At 38.3% G+C, this 18,858-nt stretch overlaps 1 protein-coding gene across 2 annotated transcripts in view; it reads right to left on the minus strand.

Annotated features, from left to right (window-relative positions):
- The window catches only part of TMEM117 (transmembrane protein 117), a 207,404-nt gene that overhangs the window by 156,914 nt on the left and 31,632 nt on the right, over positions 1-18,858 (minus strand). For both annotated transcript variants that reach the window (XM_065048611.1, XM_021284091.2), the window contains exon 3: positions 17,662-17,794. In XM_065048611.1, coding sequence (XP_064904683.1) covers positions 17,662-17,794 — 133 coding nt within the window. The remainder of the gene's footprint in view (positions 1-17,661; positions 17,795-18,858) is intronic.

Genomic DNA, 18,858 nt, shown 5'->3' on the forward strand with positions numbered 1-18,858 from the left:
AGCTAGCAGGTCTTCTACTTAAAACACGCACCCTATTGAATCCCTCAGTTACCTTAGTTTTGATCTTCATACCACAAGACAGAAGGGACTTAGGTCTCCTGTTGGACAGAAGAAGGGAAAGGAGATAAAAGTGGTCCATTGTATGTTCAGTTGCCTGTAACATACCTCAGAATTGACCAAGCGTTAATGTAGAGAGTTTACTTTCACGTTGAGATTCTGAGTCTCAATGAGAGGAATCAGTTGCCCTGGGTAGTTCCCCTGTAATCCATGGATTCTAGCAAGTCAGTTTGATCCTTTTCATACCAAATTCAATAAAATTTTATTTCTTTTTGGTGGTTGATTACAGCAGTTTTCTCCTTGAAAGTAAAGAACAACTGAACTGATAAAAATCAGTTGCCTTTAATTAAACCTACTAAAGGTTAAGCTGCTAACAGATCTTACAAATCATGAATTTAATACACTTAGTACAACCATTTGTTTAAGTCAGCACAGTAGGTTCCAGTTAACATTTTTAAAAGCATACTTTATGCATTATTCACAGAAGTAGAATAGCTATTGGTAGGGTGACAAAAATTCAATATCTATATTTACTATTTGCAAGCCTATGGCAAATTCAGATGTCCTACAGGATATACTTAGCGCTGCTGCGAAGCTGCAGACACATATTTTTCAGTGATGCTGGAAAATAACAAGGCCAAAAATCAGGAACAATAGGCTCAATCATAAGCAGCCTGAAAAGGAAAAATCCCACCCCCTAAGGACAGAAATCATTTTATCTTTGCCTTGAGCATGCACTCAGTCCACCAACAAACTCAAAACAGATAACCAACTCAGCTGTTACCTGTATTGTCACTATTCTGAATAAAACAGAAACAAGAGAGGAGTTGAGTCACGGTGCAGCTGCAACACGCAGCATGGAACTAATCCCAGCTGAACTGCACAACGGTGAACAGCTACTGGCACACACCAAATTAGGTGGGATTAATAAATCATTCCATCAAACAGATGATGTAATTAAATAATGGTAGTTAATTAGTACATGATTTATGTAGATAAAAGCATTCAGACATGTCAGATGTAAACTCTGCACTAAAAAACCTTATCTATAGCCTGCATTCTGATGAAATATCAAGCCAAGAATTCTGGAATCACAAAAAACAGTGTAATATTTCATTTGCTTTTCATCATTTTTATATAGGAAAAATGCTGGCACTCCGAATCACTGCTTTTAAATTGAACTATAACCCTAAGCATTTCAAGATACTATTCTGTATACATTTAAAGAAAGATTTTGTAAAGCCTATCTGTTTTCTCCATTAGCTATGCATGTATCCCATATCCAGCAAAGATTACCTTGAGATTCAGAGGGAATTATCTGGCACCTGACTTATTAATTCCTAGCAGTTCACTTATGGACAGACTCAGTGTACTTTGCTCACATAAGTATCAATCCACAAAAGATTTTTCTGCTGGTTTAAATGGGATTACAGGAAGGCTAAGGCTTCCTTGAGCAAATCCATATAACAAAATCTGACTTTAAAACCAACCTTGTGTGTTCAGAAGCTGCCATTCTCAGTAAATCAAAGTCTAGAATCTTTCTTCAGTAAAATTTCCCTGAGATACATTTCACAGATGAAATATTGGTAGTTATGTGTGAAGGATCTGATCAGGTTACAGAAATCCGTTTTTCTTTAACTCAGTTTCCCAGACATTTAGAGTAAAGACTAAACTCACAAAGTGATATTTTATGCACTTCACTGATCAGAAAAGCAACTTTTGACATATCTCATCTGTCATCTATTTACATACATAAAGATCCTAGTACAACATATGGATAACAACTTCCCTTAACAGCTATTTATTAATTAGACAAATATGAGTAATGTATAGAAGATTTAAACATCTGAAAATGTGCAGATGGAACTGTAAATATATATATGTTTTACAGTCAATAGATTATTTTGTGGCAATTCAATAATACCCTGTTCTGTGTATTTTTGGCTCTTCATTCAAAAGCTCATCAAAGACAGAAACAACACCTCTTTCAGATGCCTTTTTATAGTAATTTTGATGCATTCTAGAAATGACAAAAGACATGAGGGGTAACCTTAAGGCTATTATTAATTCTGAATTATAACTTCTGTCTGGCAAGGAAATCAGGTCTAGTTAAAAGGCAGATTACAAATGTTTAGCCACAGTGCCCTCTAGCTGCCTTAGTTCTGATTTTATAATTTCAATATAGTTTTCCATATGCAGAAGGAGAAAAAAACACTGTATGAACCACAAGCTCTACAGCAGTACAAGATGAATCCACATTTCTGCTAGAGAGACGACAGGCATTGCTACCTGTGATCTATCTACCTGTTTTTCCTTGCCATGATGACCCACTCACCCCACCACACCCCACTTCCAAACCAGCATTTCTCTAACATTCAACAAACAACATGCATTTTTCTTATCGAATTTCCCAGCATGAAAAGTGGATATCAGGAAACCAGTCTGAAGAAAGTAAGACCTGATTCAACTTTTATTTAGAACCCAAATAACATCAACAGAAAGAATGGGGTTCTACCCTTCCCTACTTTTTACTTCTGTGTGCAATATACACTGCCTGTTTTGAATCAGAAAGCACCAATAAACAGCCACAGATCTGGGCTTCTCAGATGACACCAGTCAGCTGCAAACAGACACAAGCAGTTTATCATGTTTATCTGCTTATTCACTGCCTGTGAATCACTTCAGTTATGCAGCTGCAACTTAAAGCAGAATGGGGATAACCTGGATCTTAATATCTACTCTATGAAAATATCCTAGGATATGGCCTGTCTCCTGGACACAGGATGCTTTCAGCAATAGATAAAAAACAATGTTCTCTTCCTCAACCTTGCAAATATGAGAACTGAGCATTTACTCTCCATTTCCTGGACAAGGTGGACAATTCTTACTTGAAAAAACAAACAAACAATCAAAAAAAACCCCTCCGGCATCTCAGAAAGAGGATGTTTCTGAGCCACATGAACTGAGCACAGGTGGACTGGTTGTGGTAGTGTTATACTGTAGCTTATTGAATTTTGGTTTCAACTTGCTGGCAAGCGTTTTTGACTGCATATGATTTTTTCCATCCTAATTTACGTTTACCTTTTCATATGCATATATAAAAACCATTTCCTCATGGAATGCTTCTTGTCGGTAAGTTTTGTGAGAAAGCCATTTTTAATTATACAGAATATAACTCTGAGTAAGACTAAAAGATGTCTTCGTGGCCTCAAGTGCTACATGTTGCCACATAATGACCAGAGGCTAGGAGAAATATTTTCAGGCCTGGAAACTTCCAGGCTTTTTTGACATGTGTTTCTGAACCCTAGTACGTAAGTTTTCTGTTCTAGTGTCCCTGAGCCAGTCTTGCAAGCCTTGCTGCTAAGCCCAAGAAGCACAGTACATGCAGGTCACTAATAGCTGGTGTCACAGAACCAAAACTGCAGGTTTCTGCCACTGCTGCCAGAAGGCTCAGGAGAGGACTTACTGTCTGGGGAGGCACTGGAGAGTTCACACCGTTCCAGCCTCCACTCCTCTGAGACAGGAACAAAAGCCCTGTGCAAGTTCCCCCACTGTGCTTTACAGAGCGGGGTGTCACCCCCCCTGTTACTTCAGACAGGTAAGGGCTAAAGGAATATTATCTTTCTTAACCTCACAAGCATTTTAAGCCTAGAAAAAGGTTCTTGTGATTCTATTATCATGTATTCATCACTGGAGAACTAATTGTAGGTGTCAAGGGCTGCTGTTACCTCGTACCAATTTATGTTCTTAGTTACCATTATGCGTTAGATAGACTGGAGGTATTACAATGGGTCACCCAAAAGAAGCAGAACCTATTGTGCATCTTTCCTTTTCAGAGAATGTGTCACTGAAAGCCATTTTCCCACAATTCTTTTTACAGGTCGCTTCCATTTAGATAGGTTCTAACCGTGTCATTTTCAATGTTTCATTATAACTCTTACAACCAGCAGTGCTCTCTATCACAGTCGTGCTGATTCTTTCACAGTAAAAATGTCTCTAAAAATAAATTCCTAACCTACACTTTGCTAGGTGAGCATTGGTAAGTAGCAAAATATTTCTCGCTTATCTGTACAGCACTGAAGAATTCTCTGTAAGAAATCTTTGCATGGAAAATGTTTGTATTGGAAAATTTTTGTATCCTAACTTACATTAACCTTTTGACATGCATGTATGAATACCACTTTGGCATGCAATCTTGGAATATTGTGCTCAGCTATTTTCAAGCTCATCCATTCATAATTTGGTGAATTGCATTAAAAGTTTTACTTAAAAACAAAGCAAGGGGGGTTGGGGAACAAAGAAGAAGATAAAAACACTTTAAATAATAGACTCCTGGTAATGTCTTTAGGCAAAAGTATACTTCTCTAGAATAAAAAAGAGCCTCTTCATTTTTACAGAAATAGCCCTATATCACTAAAATTCCTCTGTCTCTACATATACGTGTGTATAGATATATATATATAGGTACTGATTCACAAACACAACAAAGACACTAAAATATATTGTTCATTCCTCCTTTCACAGAATATCCCTACAGAACGGCCAAGGTAAATAACTCAGTGGATGTAATTGCGTTTTATCTGAATAATACTGAAAATTTAATGTTGCTTATAATTCTTTAACACTAAATTTAATTGAACAATTGTAACATGGAGAAATGTGGGTACATTCATTATAAAAAGCTCTTTTCATTAATTTAGTAATCTTTTTCTACCATCTGGTACAGCCATAAGTAGGTATTTGTACATTATTCAAAATGATCTTTGAATTCTTGAAGAATTTTGGACTGCGTTAACTTTTTACAGCAAGCATTCAATGTTTGATTCAAAATAATAACTGTTATTTCGCTGTAACTGGTGTTTTGGCTACTTATTCGAGCGTGAAGTTCCTTTGGGTGCTGAAACTACAGGATACGCAGTTTTGGCACAAATACAAAAAAAAATTAAAAAGGTAGTAAGCCTTCTCTCGAAATTTTGCATACTGTTGCTGCACGGCAAGTAAAAACATTCACTTCAAAACCCATAGATGAGCGCAGCTGAAAAAAGGCTTAACATGTATTTCTGTGAAGAAGGCTGAAGAAATTCAAAGACACTATTTGTTGTTTGCCAGTAAAAGAATGTAGGGTATTGTAGCTATTAACAAGTAAAAATCCTGGATCATCCAATGGGTATTCTGACTAAACAACTCAAGATTTGGCATGAAGACTCACAGAGAGTATCTGAGTAATATAAATGTATCTGAGCAATATAAATAAATAAATAAATAAGCAAGCAAGCCTTTAACCTCCTCAGTAGACTAAATTTCTTTTATCAAACCTTGAAAATTTCTCCTCCCTCCCCAAACTTACTGTCTTTTTTCCTGCTGTGGGACTAGAGATGAAGTTTTCTCCATATTATAAGTATTGCTTAGAGAAGACTAAGGATTCAATTCGAAGTCCATAGTAAAAATACTGGTAGTTTCATTTTAGATTAACACAGGTAAGCATCAAATAAAATAATGCAAGTAACAGCAATGTAATGTGCTATTGCTCTACCATCTTAATTTGTACCCCTTATTGTCTGGTAAATTGAGTATTTCCCATCTCTCCATATCATTCAAGGAGATCAAAAAGTTTGTACCAAACAAGTAGATTTTCAACCATTTTTTGTTTACTGGAATATACCTGTTTTTTCTAAAAACTAAAAACTGTTCACAGTTTTTGTCACAGCCAAAATGCTGAAACTCTCTAGTTCAGTAAAAAAAAAAAAAAACAACAAAACACCATAAGACTTTGATCAAAAACATTTCTAAATTAAGAAAAAATAGTCAATTTTTAAATTGAATGAAACATTTGAAAGTTCACATGTATAAGCACATCTCTTAATCTGCTGATTTGTAAAGGTATGAACATATTAACGAACAGATATCACCTATGAGCCAGATACCCTATTTAAAAAAAACCTGCAGCAATCCTACAGGTTAATCATTAAAGCACTGTTTTCTTTACATCACGCTTATAGGTTCTCTTCAAACAGGCCTAGAACATATGCAATAGCTGAAAAATGCAAGTAAATGTTTTTTAAATGGACAACTCATTTGTGTTACAGTTGTAGTTTTAGGGTGATTGATGGTCGTAACATCAGATAAAGCAACGGGGAGACGTATTAAGAGTTGCTAAAGTCAGACATTTCTATAAAAATTTCTGTGCACTGATTTCTCAAGATGACAACAAAAGATGTTTTACAAATGCATGTCCTTTGGGCTAGAACAGCAATCATGAATGCTTAAATAAACTCAAGTCATATTTTCTCTGAAAGTAAACCTAGTCTTTCATTTTCCTCCATTTTCTCTTGTACTACAAAGCAATGAAGAAAACATATAATTTAGATTGCTTTCTCTAGCAAAAGCAGTTTAACCACCAGCATCAGGGCCATAACCTGGCATGGGCTACCTCAGGTGCTCAATTTCATTCACACAAGTTGTCACATTCAAATGTGAGGCATTAAATGCACCCAGGGCCATCAGCAGAGCACCATCAGACTGTTATCCCAGGCATTATCCTGTGAGAGCTGAAAGCACCACACGGACCAAATTTGTCTGAGTCATATCAGCTGCTGCTACTGCTGCTGCCAGAGGAGAGGAAGCGCCTAGAGAATTTCTTCCAGCATTTTCCAGTTCTTTCTTTTCTGTGCCACGGTTTTCATGTTCTGCAGTCTCAGTCAAAACCGCACTCTCCACTCAAGGAGCCCAGCAGGGCTGGGGAGCAGCTGCCTACTCACCTGCTGCTACCACCTACCTCCTGTTGGCAGAGATGCCAGGGACAGGTGGGGTCTCTGCTCCCCACTTCTATACGGATGATGAAAAAATAAAAGATAATATAGTAGCAGTACCTAGAGTAAGCATCTCGCCAGGGTGGCAGCTGTGCTACATGTTTTCGCATTCTGAGTACTTGGTATCTTCAGGGTTTTCAGCCAAAACCAAGGATAAAAAGTGCCAGGTAGCATTTTCCTTATTAAAAAATGCTTTTTATGGAAGTGCTCACTAATAAGTTCCTATTTATTAAAACTTTATTTGTGTGTATCTGAGTGTCTTCCTATGAGGAAACAGACAGCAATGGACCAGCTCCTCAGCTACAGGAACCTGGCAGTAGTTCCCCTCAGATTGCACTGCAGAAGACACAGCCCAATTCCAGTTTCAACCCCAGTAAAGGAAGAACCCTTTAATAGTCCAGAGTACACCTCTACAGATTTCCTAGTTTATGGTGAGAAAATGCAACCTGAGGACCTGATTTCCTGCACAAGAAGACACTACATTTTACCCAGACCCAGATCCTGACAGGCCCTTATCCTAACAGGGCTCAGGACGTGGCTTTGGACTTCCAGCCTCCGGCATCATGATTATCCATAGACATATGGCCCAACATGATGAGCTGCAAATGCAGAGTAACCCACCATCTTTATCCCAGGTTATTTTTCCATTTGGAACTCAACAATCTGCGTTAGAGCAAAGCATTTCTCAGTCTTCAGGAGACTAAACTCATGTATCATGGGCAAAAAGAATTTACATGTAAGCAGTAGCAGTGCTATGGCTCCTGAATTGGAAAGAGGGCTGATGGAGCAGAGTATTTTCACATAATCCTAATAGACAATGCTACAGTGACAACATCATAGTGTGATAAGGGAAAAAAAATCTCAGTGTCTATATGTCAATTGAATTCATAGTGGCATGAAACAAAAAAGTAATGTTGTAGCCATTACCCATGTTTTCAAAAAAGAAAAAAGATGCCAGTGAGTACCCACCTGACCAGAAGAGGAAAAATCTGCCTTGTTGTATTTGTGATGTGAACAAAAACACTTCCAAAATGGCCAAATTTACTATATCATAAAAAAAATGAACAAGTTCCTTAATGAATTCTTTGGTATAGTTTCCTATTAATACAATCATATTAGTGGACATTTGGATATTTTAAATTCTGGATTTTTTTCACGTTAAACAAGCTTAATATTTCAAAAAAAGAATAAAAGCAAATAAAAAATACTTAAGTACCACAAATTAACTTTTGCATAGGGTTTAACTACATTATGATTCTCTGACCAATTTATCTAGTTAGTTATCCCTAGCACTGGAAAGGATACTTATGTGAGAGGAGGAAAGGGGAAACAGTCTATACAGCCCTACAACATTCCCAAAGTCACACCAGTGTCAGCGTGGCAACACCACATGACACCTGTGTCACAGCACAGGGCTACTTGCTCCAGGGCTACTTATCCAACCCAGGGCTTGAGGGTGACCCCTTTGGTGCTGCACAAGCCTTTATCTCTCACAAGCTTTTCCCACTACAGCCTCCAGCATCCTTTGAATTTGCTGTTACTTGCTAACAGGTCTGGCTGCCTTCAGCACTTACAGCTCTTCCCTCTGGCATCTCTGATCAGTGACAACCTTCTTAAATCCAGAGTCATTCATTTTAGCAATAGGAGAAAAGCTCTTAGAGAAAGGGATCTTTACAACAATTCTTACTTAAACACTTACAAGTACTTAAGTGTAATTCAGGCAGTACACATTACAAGTACCTAACTCCCAAGCTGGGTCCTCTGCCCACAGCTTGACAAAGAACTCCTTTCAGAACCAGTCTGTGTCACTTGAATCCCTGTGGTTCAGCCTTTGTTTTAAAGCTACCTGAAAGAGTTTACAGCAAAACAGTTTGGCTTGGAATTGTTTTCCTTTAAGTTTGGTTTTCTCCACAAACTCCAATTAATTTCAGTCATTCTGTCGAAGCGATTATCATTGCTCTCGAACTGGTCAACATGTATTACCGATACCTCACAATGACAGAGCTCCAACTGTGCCACAGGTTTTTGGCAGCCTTTGATCCTGCTGACCACAAGGTACTCCTGAAATGTCTTTATGGATCCACCCTGGGATCTATAATTATTCTACACTGGTCGTTCTGCGATGTGCAAGACCTATTTTGTCCTCTGTCTGCACAAAGAGTGTGGTTTGATTCATGATTTTAATAGTCTTTAAAGGACTTGGGATTTTAGAATCATCATCCTTTAATTACATGCAAACGGATCATTTTCTTTGCTTTACCATTTTCTGGCTTAGAAGGAAAAGCTTTCTGAAGTCTGCTTTACAGAAGACAGAAGCAATATGGCAGATTTAGCACTTGGAACCAAGAGGTACTTTTTTGCCAGGTGATATGACTGAGAATATGTTTAGCTCTAAAGGTTGAAACACCTTGAAATAGCTCGGAAATTTTTAAGTAAACTTTAATTTTTGAGTACACTTTAATTTTCAAGTACTAATACTGGCTTAAGAGACTTTTTTCAATCACAGTGACTTGGAAAACATGGTTTCTTTTGCTGATATGAACTCACCACACACCTGTGCCTCAGGATCCCAGCCAGGATGACAATGTGCAATAAAAAGCCTCACTTGAATACCGCTTAAAGACTGCTGCCTCCTGCATTCTTGGAGCAACGATTTCATCCATAATTCTTGCAACTGCATTAAGCTTTCTGCCTTTTGTATATGATAAGTTACATAGTGAAAGCCTGTCAGGGCCTATGCTGTTTAGAATCTACATGTATTCTAAGGGAGTCCCTGTTTCCCACATACTGTTTGGGAAAGACTCAAGGGATTAATCTCCGAGAAAAGCATAGAGGACTTATGGATTTGAAACCTTTCCTTCGAGCAGTTCACAGAATCTTGAACTTTCTGAAGCTCCCAGTATAACACATTTATCTTTGCCAAATGAGTAGGGACAAATATTAACTTTCTTTTGTAGCTGAGAGCTTGAACAATTAACAAACAAAAAGTCAACAGTCAACCAACCAACCACAACAAAAAAATTGGGATTTGCCTTACAAGATGACTACAGTACAAATACATAATTAAAATAGACACATACAAAGTATACATCAATATAAGGCTCATGAAACATATGGCTGGGTAGACACAGCTTTGAAGGTAGCACAGATACAGATCTACTGTGGACCTTGCAGTTCTATAGAACAGTAACAGTTGTTAGGAAAATATATTCCTGTTTGTTCCAAATCTTGCTCTAAAAATTATGCTAATGATGACTAATCCTTGACTCATTAAAAAGCAATCAAACAAACTAAAACACAGAATCCTGAATAAGATGTGGTATAAAGTCTTCAGGAAATACACATTTCCAGGGACACAATAATCTGTATGTAGCTGAAATTGGGGAAAATGGAAAAGGAACAGTAATTGATTCGATAAAGTATTTAATAAAAAGCTATTATTATCGCTTCTAAAAATGTATATAACTATTTCCTTGTTGCAGCTTGTCAAACGAAACACAAATCCTCTTTATATGCATTTGTCAGCTGCAGATTGTTTGTAATGAAGTCCTAATTCATTAAATCACTTAAACAGAGTCCTCTTAAAAATGAATCTTAATTAAAATTATTTAAAGAAATATATTTAATTCCTATGGAATTTCTGCTGTTAATGTAAACTGTATTGTAAATTTACACATTTTCTATTAAATAAATGAGCAGTAAGAGAGGACGAAAGTACACCAAAAAGATGTACTCTCTCCTATTACTTTATAAGAATAACTGAGACCCTTTGACAGCACAGGTAGTAAGTTCACTGCAAACCCTCTCCTGAGACATTGTACCACAAAGAAGATAATCCAAACAACTCCTATTATTGCTAAAGTAATGTGACAATTAGCATCAAAAGAGAAAATGGTTTGTGTCTACAACTTTAATGACACATTACAATGTTGTATAATGATGCACTTGAACATCCTTTGGTCAATTAAAAATCTCTTTATCTAAGACAAGACAGTTGACATTTATGAGACAAGCAGTCACAATTCCAGCTTTCGGATGTCATATGAAAAGTACATTGCTATGTTGTAATTTTAAATATCAAAGCATTATGATCAAAGCTCCCAAAGGGGTGAATGGATTTCCTTGAGGCAATATAGTCTCCGCTAAAAGCAATACAATTGGAAAAACTTCAATACATGTAGGTACTGACTTCAGATCAGTTTAGTATGTCAAGCATATAAAAGTCACACATGAACAACAAAAATATGGGACAGTCCCTGGACAGTTCAAGACACAAAATTATTTTAAGGAAAGACACGATAAATTAAGGACTGTGAATTTACTTGTGGCACAGAAAAAACCAGAGAAAAAGTTAGATAGGAAGGATCCTTGTGCACTTCCATGGATTTAGCTCGTCTCCCCTTAAAATGCGCCCTTTGCTGCCACCACGTGGGCCCTGCCGCAATGCACTAGGAGTGAACACCAGGAATACTTCATCCCTATGCAGTCCTCTTCTTGCCCATTTGATTAAGAAAACCCAGAGATTTCCTCCTTTCATTTATGTTTCAAATACAGCCTCAAATAAATAAGCTCTGATCCTTATCTGTTAGGTATTACACAGCTGAAAATCACTGCTGAAGTTCAAGAATCTAAATTACTTTAGTTAACAAATAAACACACAAGTTCCTAATTTTTTTTTTTTTTTTAAAAAAGAGTATTAAATTGTACTTTGATAAAAGACATACAACACCTTCACTTCATCCTACCTGTTCAGATACCACAAAGTTAATTGTTGTTCCAAGAGTTCACTGGGTCGGGAGCCAGATGGGACTTAAAGCTGTGGCCTGAGTTACTTGATAACTGTGGGGATAGTACTTATATTAGAGTACATAATGCATGAACCACGTGTATATAGGTAATTTTTATGATTAAAATAGATGGTGCTCTGATACAAGATGGCTCCAGGCTGCTGGGCAGGTGACACAGGCATTACAAATTAAATACATGCCCTTGATCTGAAAAGCGTTGTGAAGTGTCACAACTCTGGGCCCCGGACACAACATTGGCACTTTTTAAACTGTGAAACCTTCCATGCACACCTGCACAGCACATTTGTACTAGGCACATTTTCATAAACCTTTAACATGCAGATAAAAGCCTCTCTTCATGTGAAACCATGCTGGAACTGCACACCAGCACGCCTCGGAGCATGCAGGATGCCCTTGGTAATGGGGACATACGGTACTGAAACATAGAGGAGATCACAACAGTGCTGATTAGTCCTCCAGCCGTGGCTGTGGGCATGTGCAGGAAGAGGACACTGGACGAAACTGCAGGTTTCGTCACTATCACACGCGAGATAATAAAAGGTTGAGGAAGGAGCTACTCTCTTTCCACAGCTTTTGGCTTTTGACTGAGAGATCTGCATGTTCTTTAAAAGCCAAGATCTTTCTAGAGTCATCATTTTCAAAATCCTAATAGTCTCAGCAGCACATTACAACCCTTAATTTTTAGTGGAATCCAGATCTACTCTGGATCTACACAAGCTGCAAAATAGCAATCAGGAATGGCCAAATACAGGAGACAAAGTGCAGGACAAGTATGTTATGGTCCACTGGACTGGACTGCCTTGAGACAAGTCTTCCAGTCAAGTCTTCCAGTCATCCTGCCCAAGTGGGCAGAAAATATGAGTGTGCTCACTAGCACTGTGCAAAAGCTGCAAGATGGTTGGCTTATCTACTCAAGATTTTAATATAATTGGCACATTATCTTCTGAAAAATTGAGGCCATGAGTACAAAGACAAGGGTCAGAAATCAGATCTCTGGTAAGGTAGCACAGAATATCCATTACAAGCAAATACAGAAGGTCATCAGATGAAAGCACTATGGAGCCTGACACCTAACCGGATCTGCATGCTGTGAATTGGGAATCAATGGGAAAGCCTTAAGAATTCAATAGCCCAATGCTGCTACAGTTTCCCCCAAGCAGCAGACTCTAATGAGGTTTGTCGTGTTTGGTTTTGGATTTTGTGGGTTTTTTAACCACACAATATTGTAAAACATTATAATAAAATTCTGTTATTCTCACGTTGTCCTTATTACCATTCATTACATGAATTCCTGTTTCTAAAATGTTTTAAGAAAGTCTTCAAGCCAGGCAGCGATGCTGACCCTAGCTTTCCAGAATTTCCCTCTGCAAAACAATCTGCTTGTTTAATCCTTTGCAGTCTTTACTTTGGCATGCTGGGCTCTGAGCTTCTTTTGCAAATACTAAGTTTGGCTTTGCTGTAAATGTACAACAGCACTCCTGCTTATTAAATTTTACTGCTTCTAACAGAAACCTTGGCCTTGGCTAACATTATTGGCCTTGTCCAATAACTGACTGCACGTTATTAATAGTGTCCAGTACAACGTATTACAAGCACTTAGAAGACCCAATTCATATTTTCAAAGACCATAAAGGTACTTGAAGAATGATCTATGGTTCAGGACTCTATGAACAAAACCACCCGGTTCAGGACTGGGTGGGGGGACCCCAGGCACATATTGTTCCCAGGGGGGGTTGTGCAGTCACCTCCCTGGACAGACACACAGACAGACAGCCACCTGGCCACATCACAGAGGCCTGAACCCCAGGGTGCATTTGTAGCCCTAAATATGTGACTGGATGCAGCCAATGTTCATCATCACATCTCCCGATCACAACCCTCAGCCTCACTCAGTGACCACTGGCAATTCTCTGGTTTAGCTTCCAAACAAACTGACTTCAGAGCACTGGTCAAAGAATATGTCAGGATGAAGTGACAGGAACTGACATGCTTCTCCAGAAGAGAAACCAGCAAAGCAGAAGCTGAGTACCACCAGAGAGCAGACACTATCTTCTTATCATCTATAATCATAAAAAACCCCTCTATATAGTAAAGAGAGCAGGCCTGTGTTGATGGAAATAGTGCTGAGTATGAATTAAGACCTCCAAACAGGCTCCCACAGCTGTTATAAGAGGGATAAAGGAGGGATTTTTTTCAGCAATGTGAGGGTAAAGAATAGTGCGGAGCTGGCAAAGTGACATATTTGACACACAGAGGGACACTTTAGATGGCAGTTAGCCTCTTCCTGAGGTTGCTTGGGACTGCTGTGCAGAGACGCGTTGTGTGCATGTGTGATGGACCATTGTGCACAAGTGTGATGTACTGCAATGTGACAGACATTGTACATCTGCTCGTGCACAGAAAACCACCACAAGACTCGTAGCATGATCCCTGGACCAACGAACACCACATCATGTCATATCAGAGTCCCTCTCATCATGTACCACGTCACTGGCTAACAGAGACACACACCCATCAGTGCCCTTTTCTCTACATCAAAATCTAAAACTTCTGAATCAGAGAGGAAATTCAATGGGCTCATTCTGCCTGCACCGCTCAGCACCTGGCATAATACAAGATAATATTTCTTCTGATTCTACAGTTGGTTTTACTGTTTCACAAGTATTAAAACCATTCAAAATGAATCTTCCCTCCTCCTTTGAGCAAAAAGCACTACTTAAGGCTACTTTGACTTCTGCAGGAACAACTTTTTCTGCCTTATTCTTACAGCAGCCTACACCAGGCCTGCTCTCTAGACGCCAGCTGCTCTGTTCTGACTGACTTGCCCTGCTACATTCCCCAGGTGTCTAAACCTAAACTTGAATAAAGGCTGAGCCTTTCCTACCTCTGGATTGTTTTCACATTTGTCTTCATTATTCCACATCTTTTTTGCAGAGAAGGACTCAATAGACCAGACACCTCATTCCTGAAGCCTGTGCCTCAATCCTGATGGGCCTTCAGACGGTTACACAAATTTGGTCCGACATGGGTCGTGTGCCCAGCTTGGCTTCTTCTTACTGTTCTCAGGGATTAGAAGCAGTAAGAAATAATAGTTGCAGACCATTCTCCAACAGATTTTCAGACATGTTTCCTCCCCAGATGTTCAGCCCTGACTAAAAGAACAATGACCTAATGAGTCAGTGCCATGAACTGTGAAGTCCCTAAAAGGTAATGTCACTGAAGAAAGAAGAGGGACTTAATATTAAAAAAAACACATTCCAATCTGTCACAAAATTTTCAGTTCAAAGAGCCACATCTTCACCCAGCTCTATAACAGATATTCAAATACCAGCAACTTGTTTAGTTTTTGCTTTTCCAGCAAACTACAGTTCCTACCACTACATTTCTCAAGGAATATATTCACATTCACACTTTTCAGGTTTGCCACACTAAGACACCTGTGAAGTGTCTTTAAAAATACTTCCAAAAAAATCCAAATCTCAGCAACTGTAAAATATACCTTTTTAGAGATGGTAACACGATGTAACTTTAATGCGCTCCTGGCACAGGATTCTTGAGCCCTCACCAGGATATTGTTCCTGCTGGAAACATCTATGCTGGCATGAACATGCAAGACGTGTGATTCTCCTACTCATGAGCCACAAAGGGATTTTCATTGATGAGACCGAACATCTGACAAAGAAACTTCTCAGAATCACTCTCCTTCCAGCACACCAGGTAAGCAGAATCAGAGAGAGGGCAAGGGGCACAAGGAGCAAACACATAATAAAACAAAAAAAAAGAAAAATATTTTTTTTCATTCAGTCTTGTAGACTGTAACTGTAAGGCTTTTTCAGCCCTTTTATTGGAAAGATGGATATTCTGGATGCTTGCATTTCATAGGATTCCATAGGCACAAAGGTCAGCTTGTCTCTACAAAGACAAGACTCTGGTGCCAGTCATTTCAGTAAGGTATTGTGGCAAAAGGCATAGACAGAGGTGTTCTTTTGCACACAAGTACAAACCATGAAGCAAATAGGTTTCATAAAGATTATGTTTACTCAGGAAAAAATAATCCACTCCTTGAAACACTTTTTATTATAGCAACATGAAGTAGTTGGCTTTGATGATGTCTGTTGTAGAAACCCTCTTTTCAAAAGTACTACACGTTCTTCTACCTCAGCTTTGAGAAGACTGATACAAAGGCTGTGTTTGACTGATGGTTTAGGTTGTGCAGTTTGAGACTGAAACTGTTTGTTCTGTATCTGCTTGCTGCCTTTTTGCTGTAACGGACACCCAAAACACGGCTGTAACAGATGCCCAAAATCGCTGTAATGAGCCTTCAGTCCACTTCGAAAAAGGCAGTGTGATTCCTTGAGCACAGAATGGTCAGCTTCCCAAAATGATCGCAACAAATCTAGGGCTCGGGCACAAGTGCCAGGAAAGGAGAGCCTTCACCCCACAAAAAGCAAGAGGGCAGATTTTCTGGCACCAGCTATTTTAGTACTAGGCTGTGCTTATTTCCATCAACATGGATGCTGATTACCACACAATCTCTTCAATGCAGCTAATGAAAGCTTGTAACAGATATGGGGAGCAGGAATGTTGACAAGGATAAATGAACTCTGACTCCAGACATGAGTCAAGCTTTCCAAATCATTAATACTTTGTTTAACAGCTAGATATAGTTTATGGAGTATTAAAAATACCAAATATAAATCTTAACATAATACCAATAATAGTATGACTGTGTAAATAGGGAAGCCATAAACCTGCAACACTCCCATCCTCTTCATTTCAGGTATGATTATTTTGCCTCTTATTGGGCACCTATTCACATTTACCACATCATTACCGTGATCATTTCCTAAAACACTCCATGATTCTGCTGCTTTACCTGCCTGGCTCGAATCAATACATTTAGTCTTCATGTCACTATCTCATGATCAGCCCAGCTGGTCTGCATTTATGTTCACTCATTGACACCCAGTCTGCCTCTTACCTTTTGTTTTATGTCACGTAGTTAACTGCGCATGTCTGTTGACACACTTAAGATCTGTAACACACCACCCCAGGGCCCATTTAATAACTTCATCAGACTCTGTTGGTATGGCTCTGATATTCTGCTAAGACGTAATTTAATTTTTTGCACTGTTCTTCTACTCATATGTACATTGGGTTTCTTATTCCTTGCTAGAAGCTCTTCAGATGGAATTTTGCCTTTTATAAACAACATGACTCTATATTTTTGTCCAATGAACTAATTTTGTATGTGTAAGATAACGAATAATGTAGATTCTCTCAGGAAAATAAACATGTGAAAGCAGTGTTGAGATCACAGGAGAAAACAAGTATTCTTAAGACAGAAAATTAATGTAAAAAGCTCCATTTAGAATAAATATAGGCATAATCAAAAAAGATGGCTGTTCATCCCTCTGTCAACCATAATTTTGTGCTGTCAGAGCATTGTATGAGGGAAAAAAAAAATTATAAGGACACTTTTAACAAACTGGATCAGCAAGTATTATTGTACATAAGCAAAATAGCATTATACCACACACTTAATGTTTATGTTTTGAGTGTAAGCTTCCTCAAGTTTGGATGTTTCCATTTCTTTTAATTTTAACTCTGAATTTCCTGAGTATGCACAATAGTAATGCTTATACATTTAAATTACTCAGCCCTAGCTTCAAATCAAATTTGTTGAGCTATAATTTTAAATAAAGAAAAATAGATATGGTATTCATTAATATCCTGGTTTAACAGTTGCTATCATTAGTCAAAGACCCCACTTTATATAACTGATACTTTAATCTTCTTTGTTAATTAACCAATTAAATTACTGTTCTGCCTAAATTCAGAAGGCAGAGGAATAAAAAAAAGATAGTGAATACTACTATGTTTATATTTTGTTAAGCTCTTGTTCACTGTAAAGCAGCATAATATTAAAAGTTTCCAGTAGAATATATTCTAGAGCAAAAGAGACAAAAAGAAACTCTGTAACCCACCTCATATTCCCTGCCATAATGAGGAACAGATTATAAATGTGAGAAAAAATGAAGAGGAAGAGGATGGTACTGAAGAACATCGTCATCCAAGACCCATGGTCCTCTCGAAACATTTTCAGACGGAGCAACTGACCTGTGGTATGAATATTATGAGAAAGCATATTTAGTCAGTAAATACACATTTAAATGATAACAAAACCAAAATAGAGCACTAAAGTGTATTTTTTCTTATATCAAATTATTCCACTATGTGTGGGGAGGGCAGATTTAGCATCATGCAGCCATACTACCCTTCTGTAGTTCAGCATGAACAGGTATTATTCTTACAAAATTACATGGCTGCTTCCCACAAACTGAAGAAAAACTGTTTGGGGCTCTCACAACCAGAATCACTGAGGTGGAGGTCTGAAGGAGTCCACATCATGTCTGTGGTACCTGATCAAAATGTGGCTGTGATTTTACATACACTACATGTGATTCCATATGCTGGTTAAGCAGCTTCTGATGTTTCCCTGTTTCAGTCATTAATATCTCTACCCACTCTACTATCATGCTGGCAAAGCAAGACGAGTAGACATGCACAAGTGAACAAGAGTGGAGAGCTGACCCATCTAGAAGAAAATAAAATTTACATTTTTGTTTTTTTTCTTTCATTTGAATTAGTTACATCAACCTGCTGACCTTGAAGCTCAGTGAACAGTAGTGCTGCACAATTGTGCAAAAATGGGAAGGAGTGATGAACTGGAACGGCAACTGCTTAAACCATCCCATTTTCTAGACAATAGATGGTCTACCTTTTTCCAAAAATAACTTTTCTTTTCTAAAACCAGGTGGTTTTTTTTAACATGTTCTTCAGTTGCCTGAGGTATTGAAAATCTCATCAGTGCAAGAGATGGGAATTTGCTTTTGCAAGGCAGAGAGTGCCACAGGAGAAGACAGCGGGGGTAAGGAAGACAACTCGTAATTCAAGCAGTAAGGTGAATGACAGCATCTAATGAGGAAATAGTGCAGTCAAGTGCTAGAAGACGTCAAAATAGAGAAAACAGAAGGAAAATGAGGAGCTGGACAGAAAGTATCAAGAGAGGTGATAATGCAGACTCAAAAGTGGAATGGTCTGGGATGAAGGCCATCTGCGGGAGCTGTTGCTGAACTACAAAATCTAGGGTAGAAAACTTGAAGGAAATGAGGTGCTAAGCT

This window comes from Columba livia, chromosome 1, assembly GCF_036013475.1.
Source record: "Columba livia isolate bColLiv1 breed racing homer chromosome 1, bColLiv1.pat.W.v2, whole genome shotgun sequence".
Taxonomy (NCBI): domain Eukaryota; kingdom Metazoa; phylum Chordata; class Aves; order Columbiformes; family Columbidae; genus Columba; species Columba livia.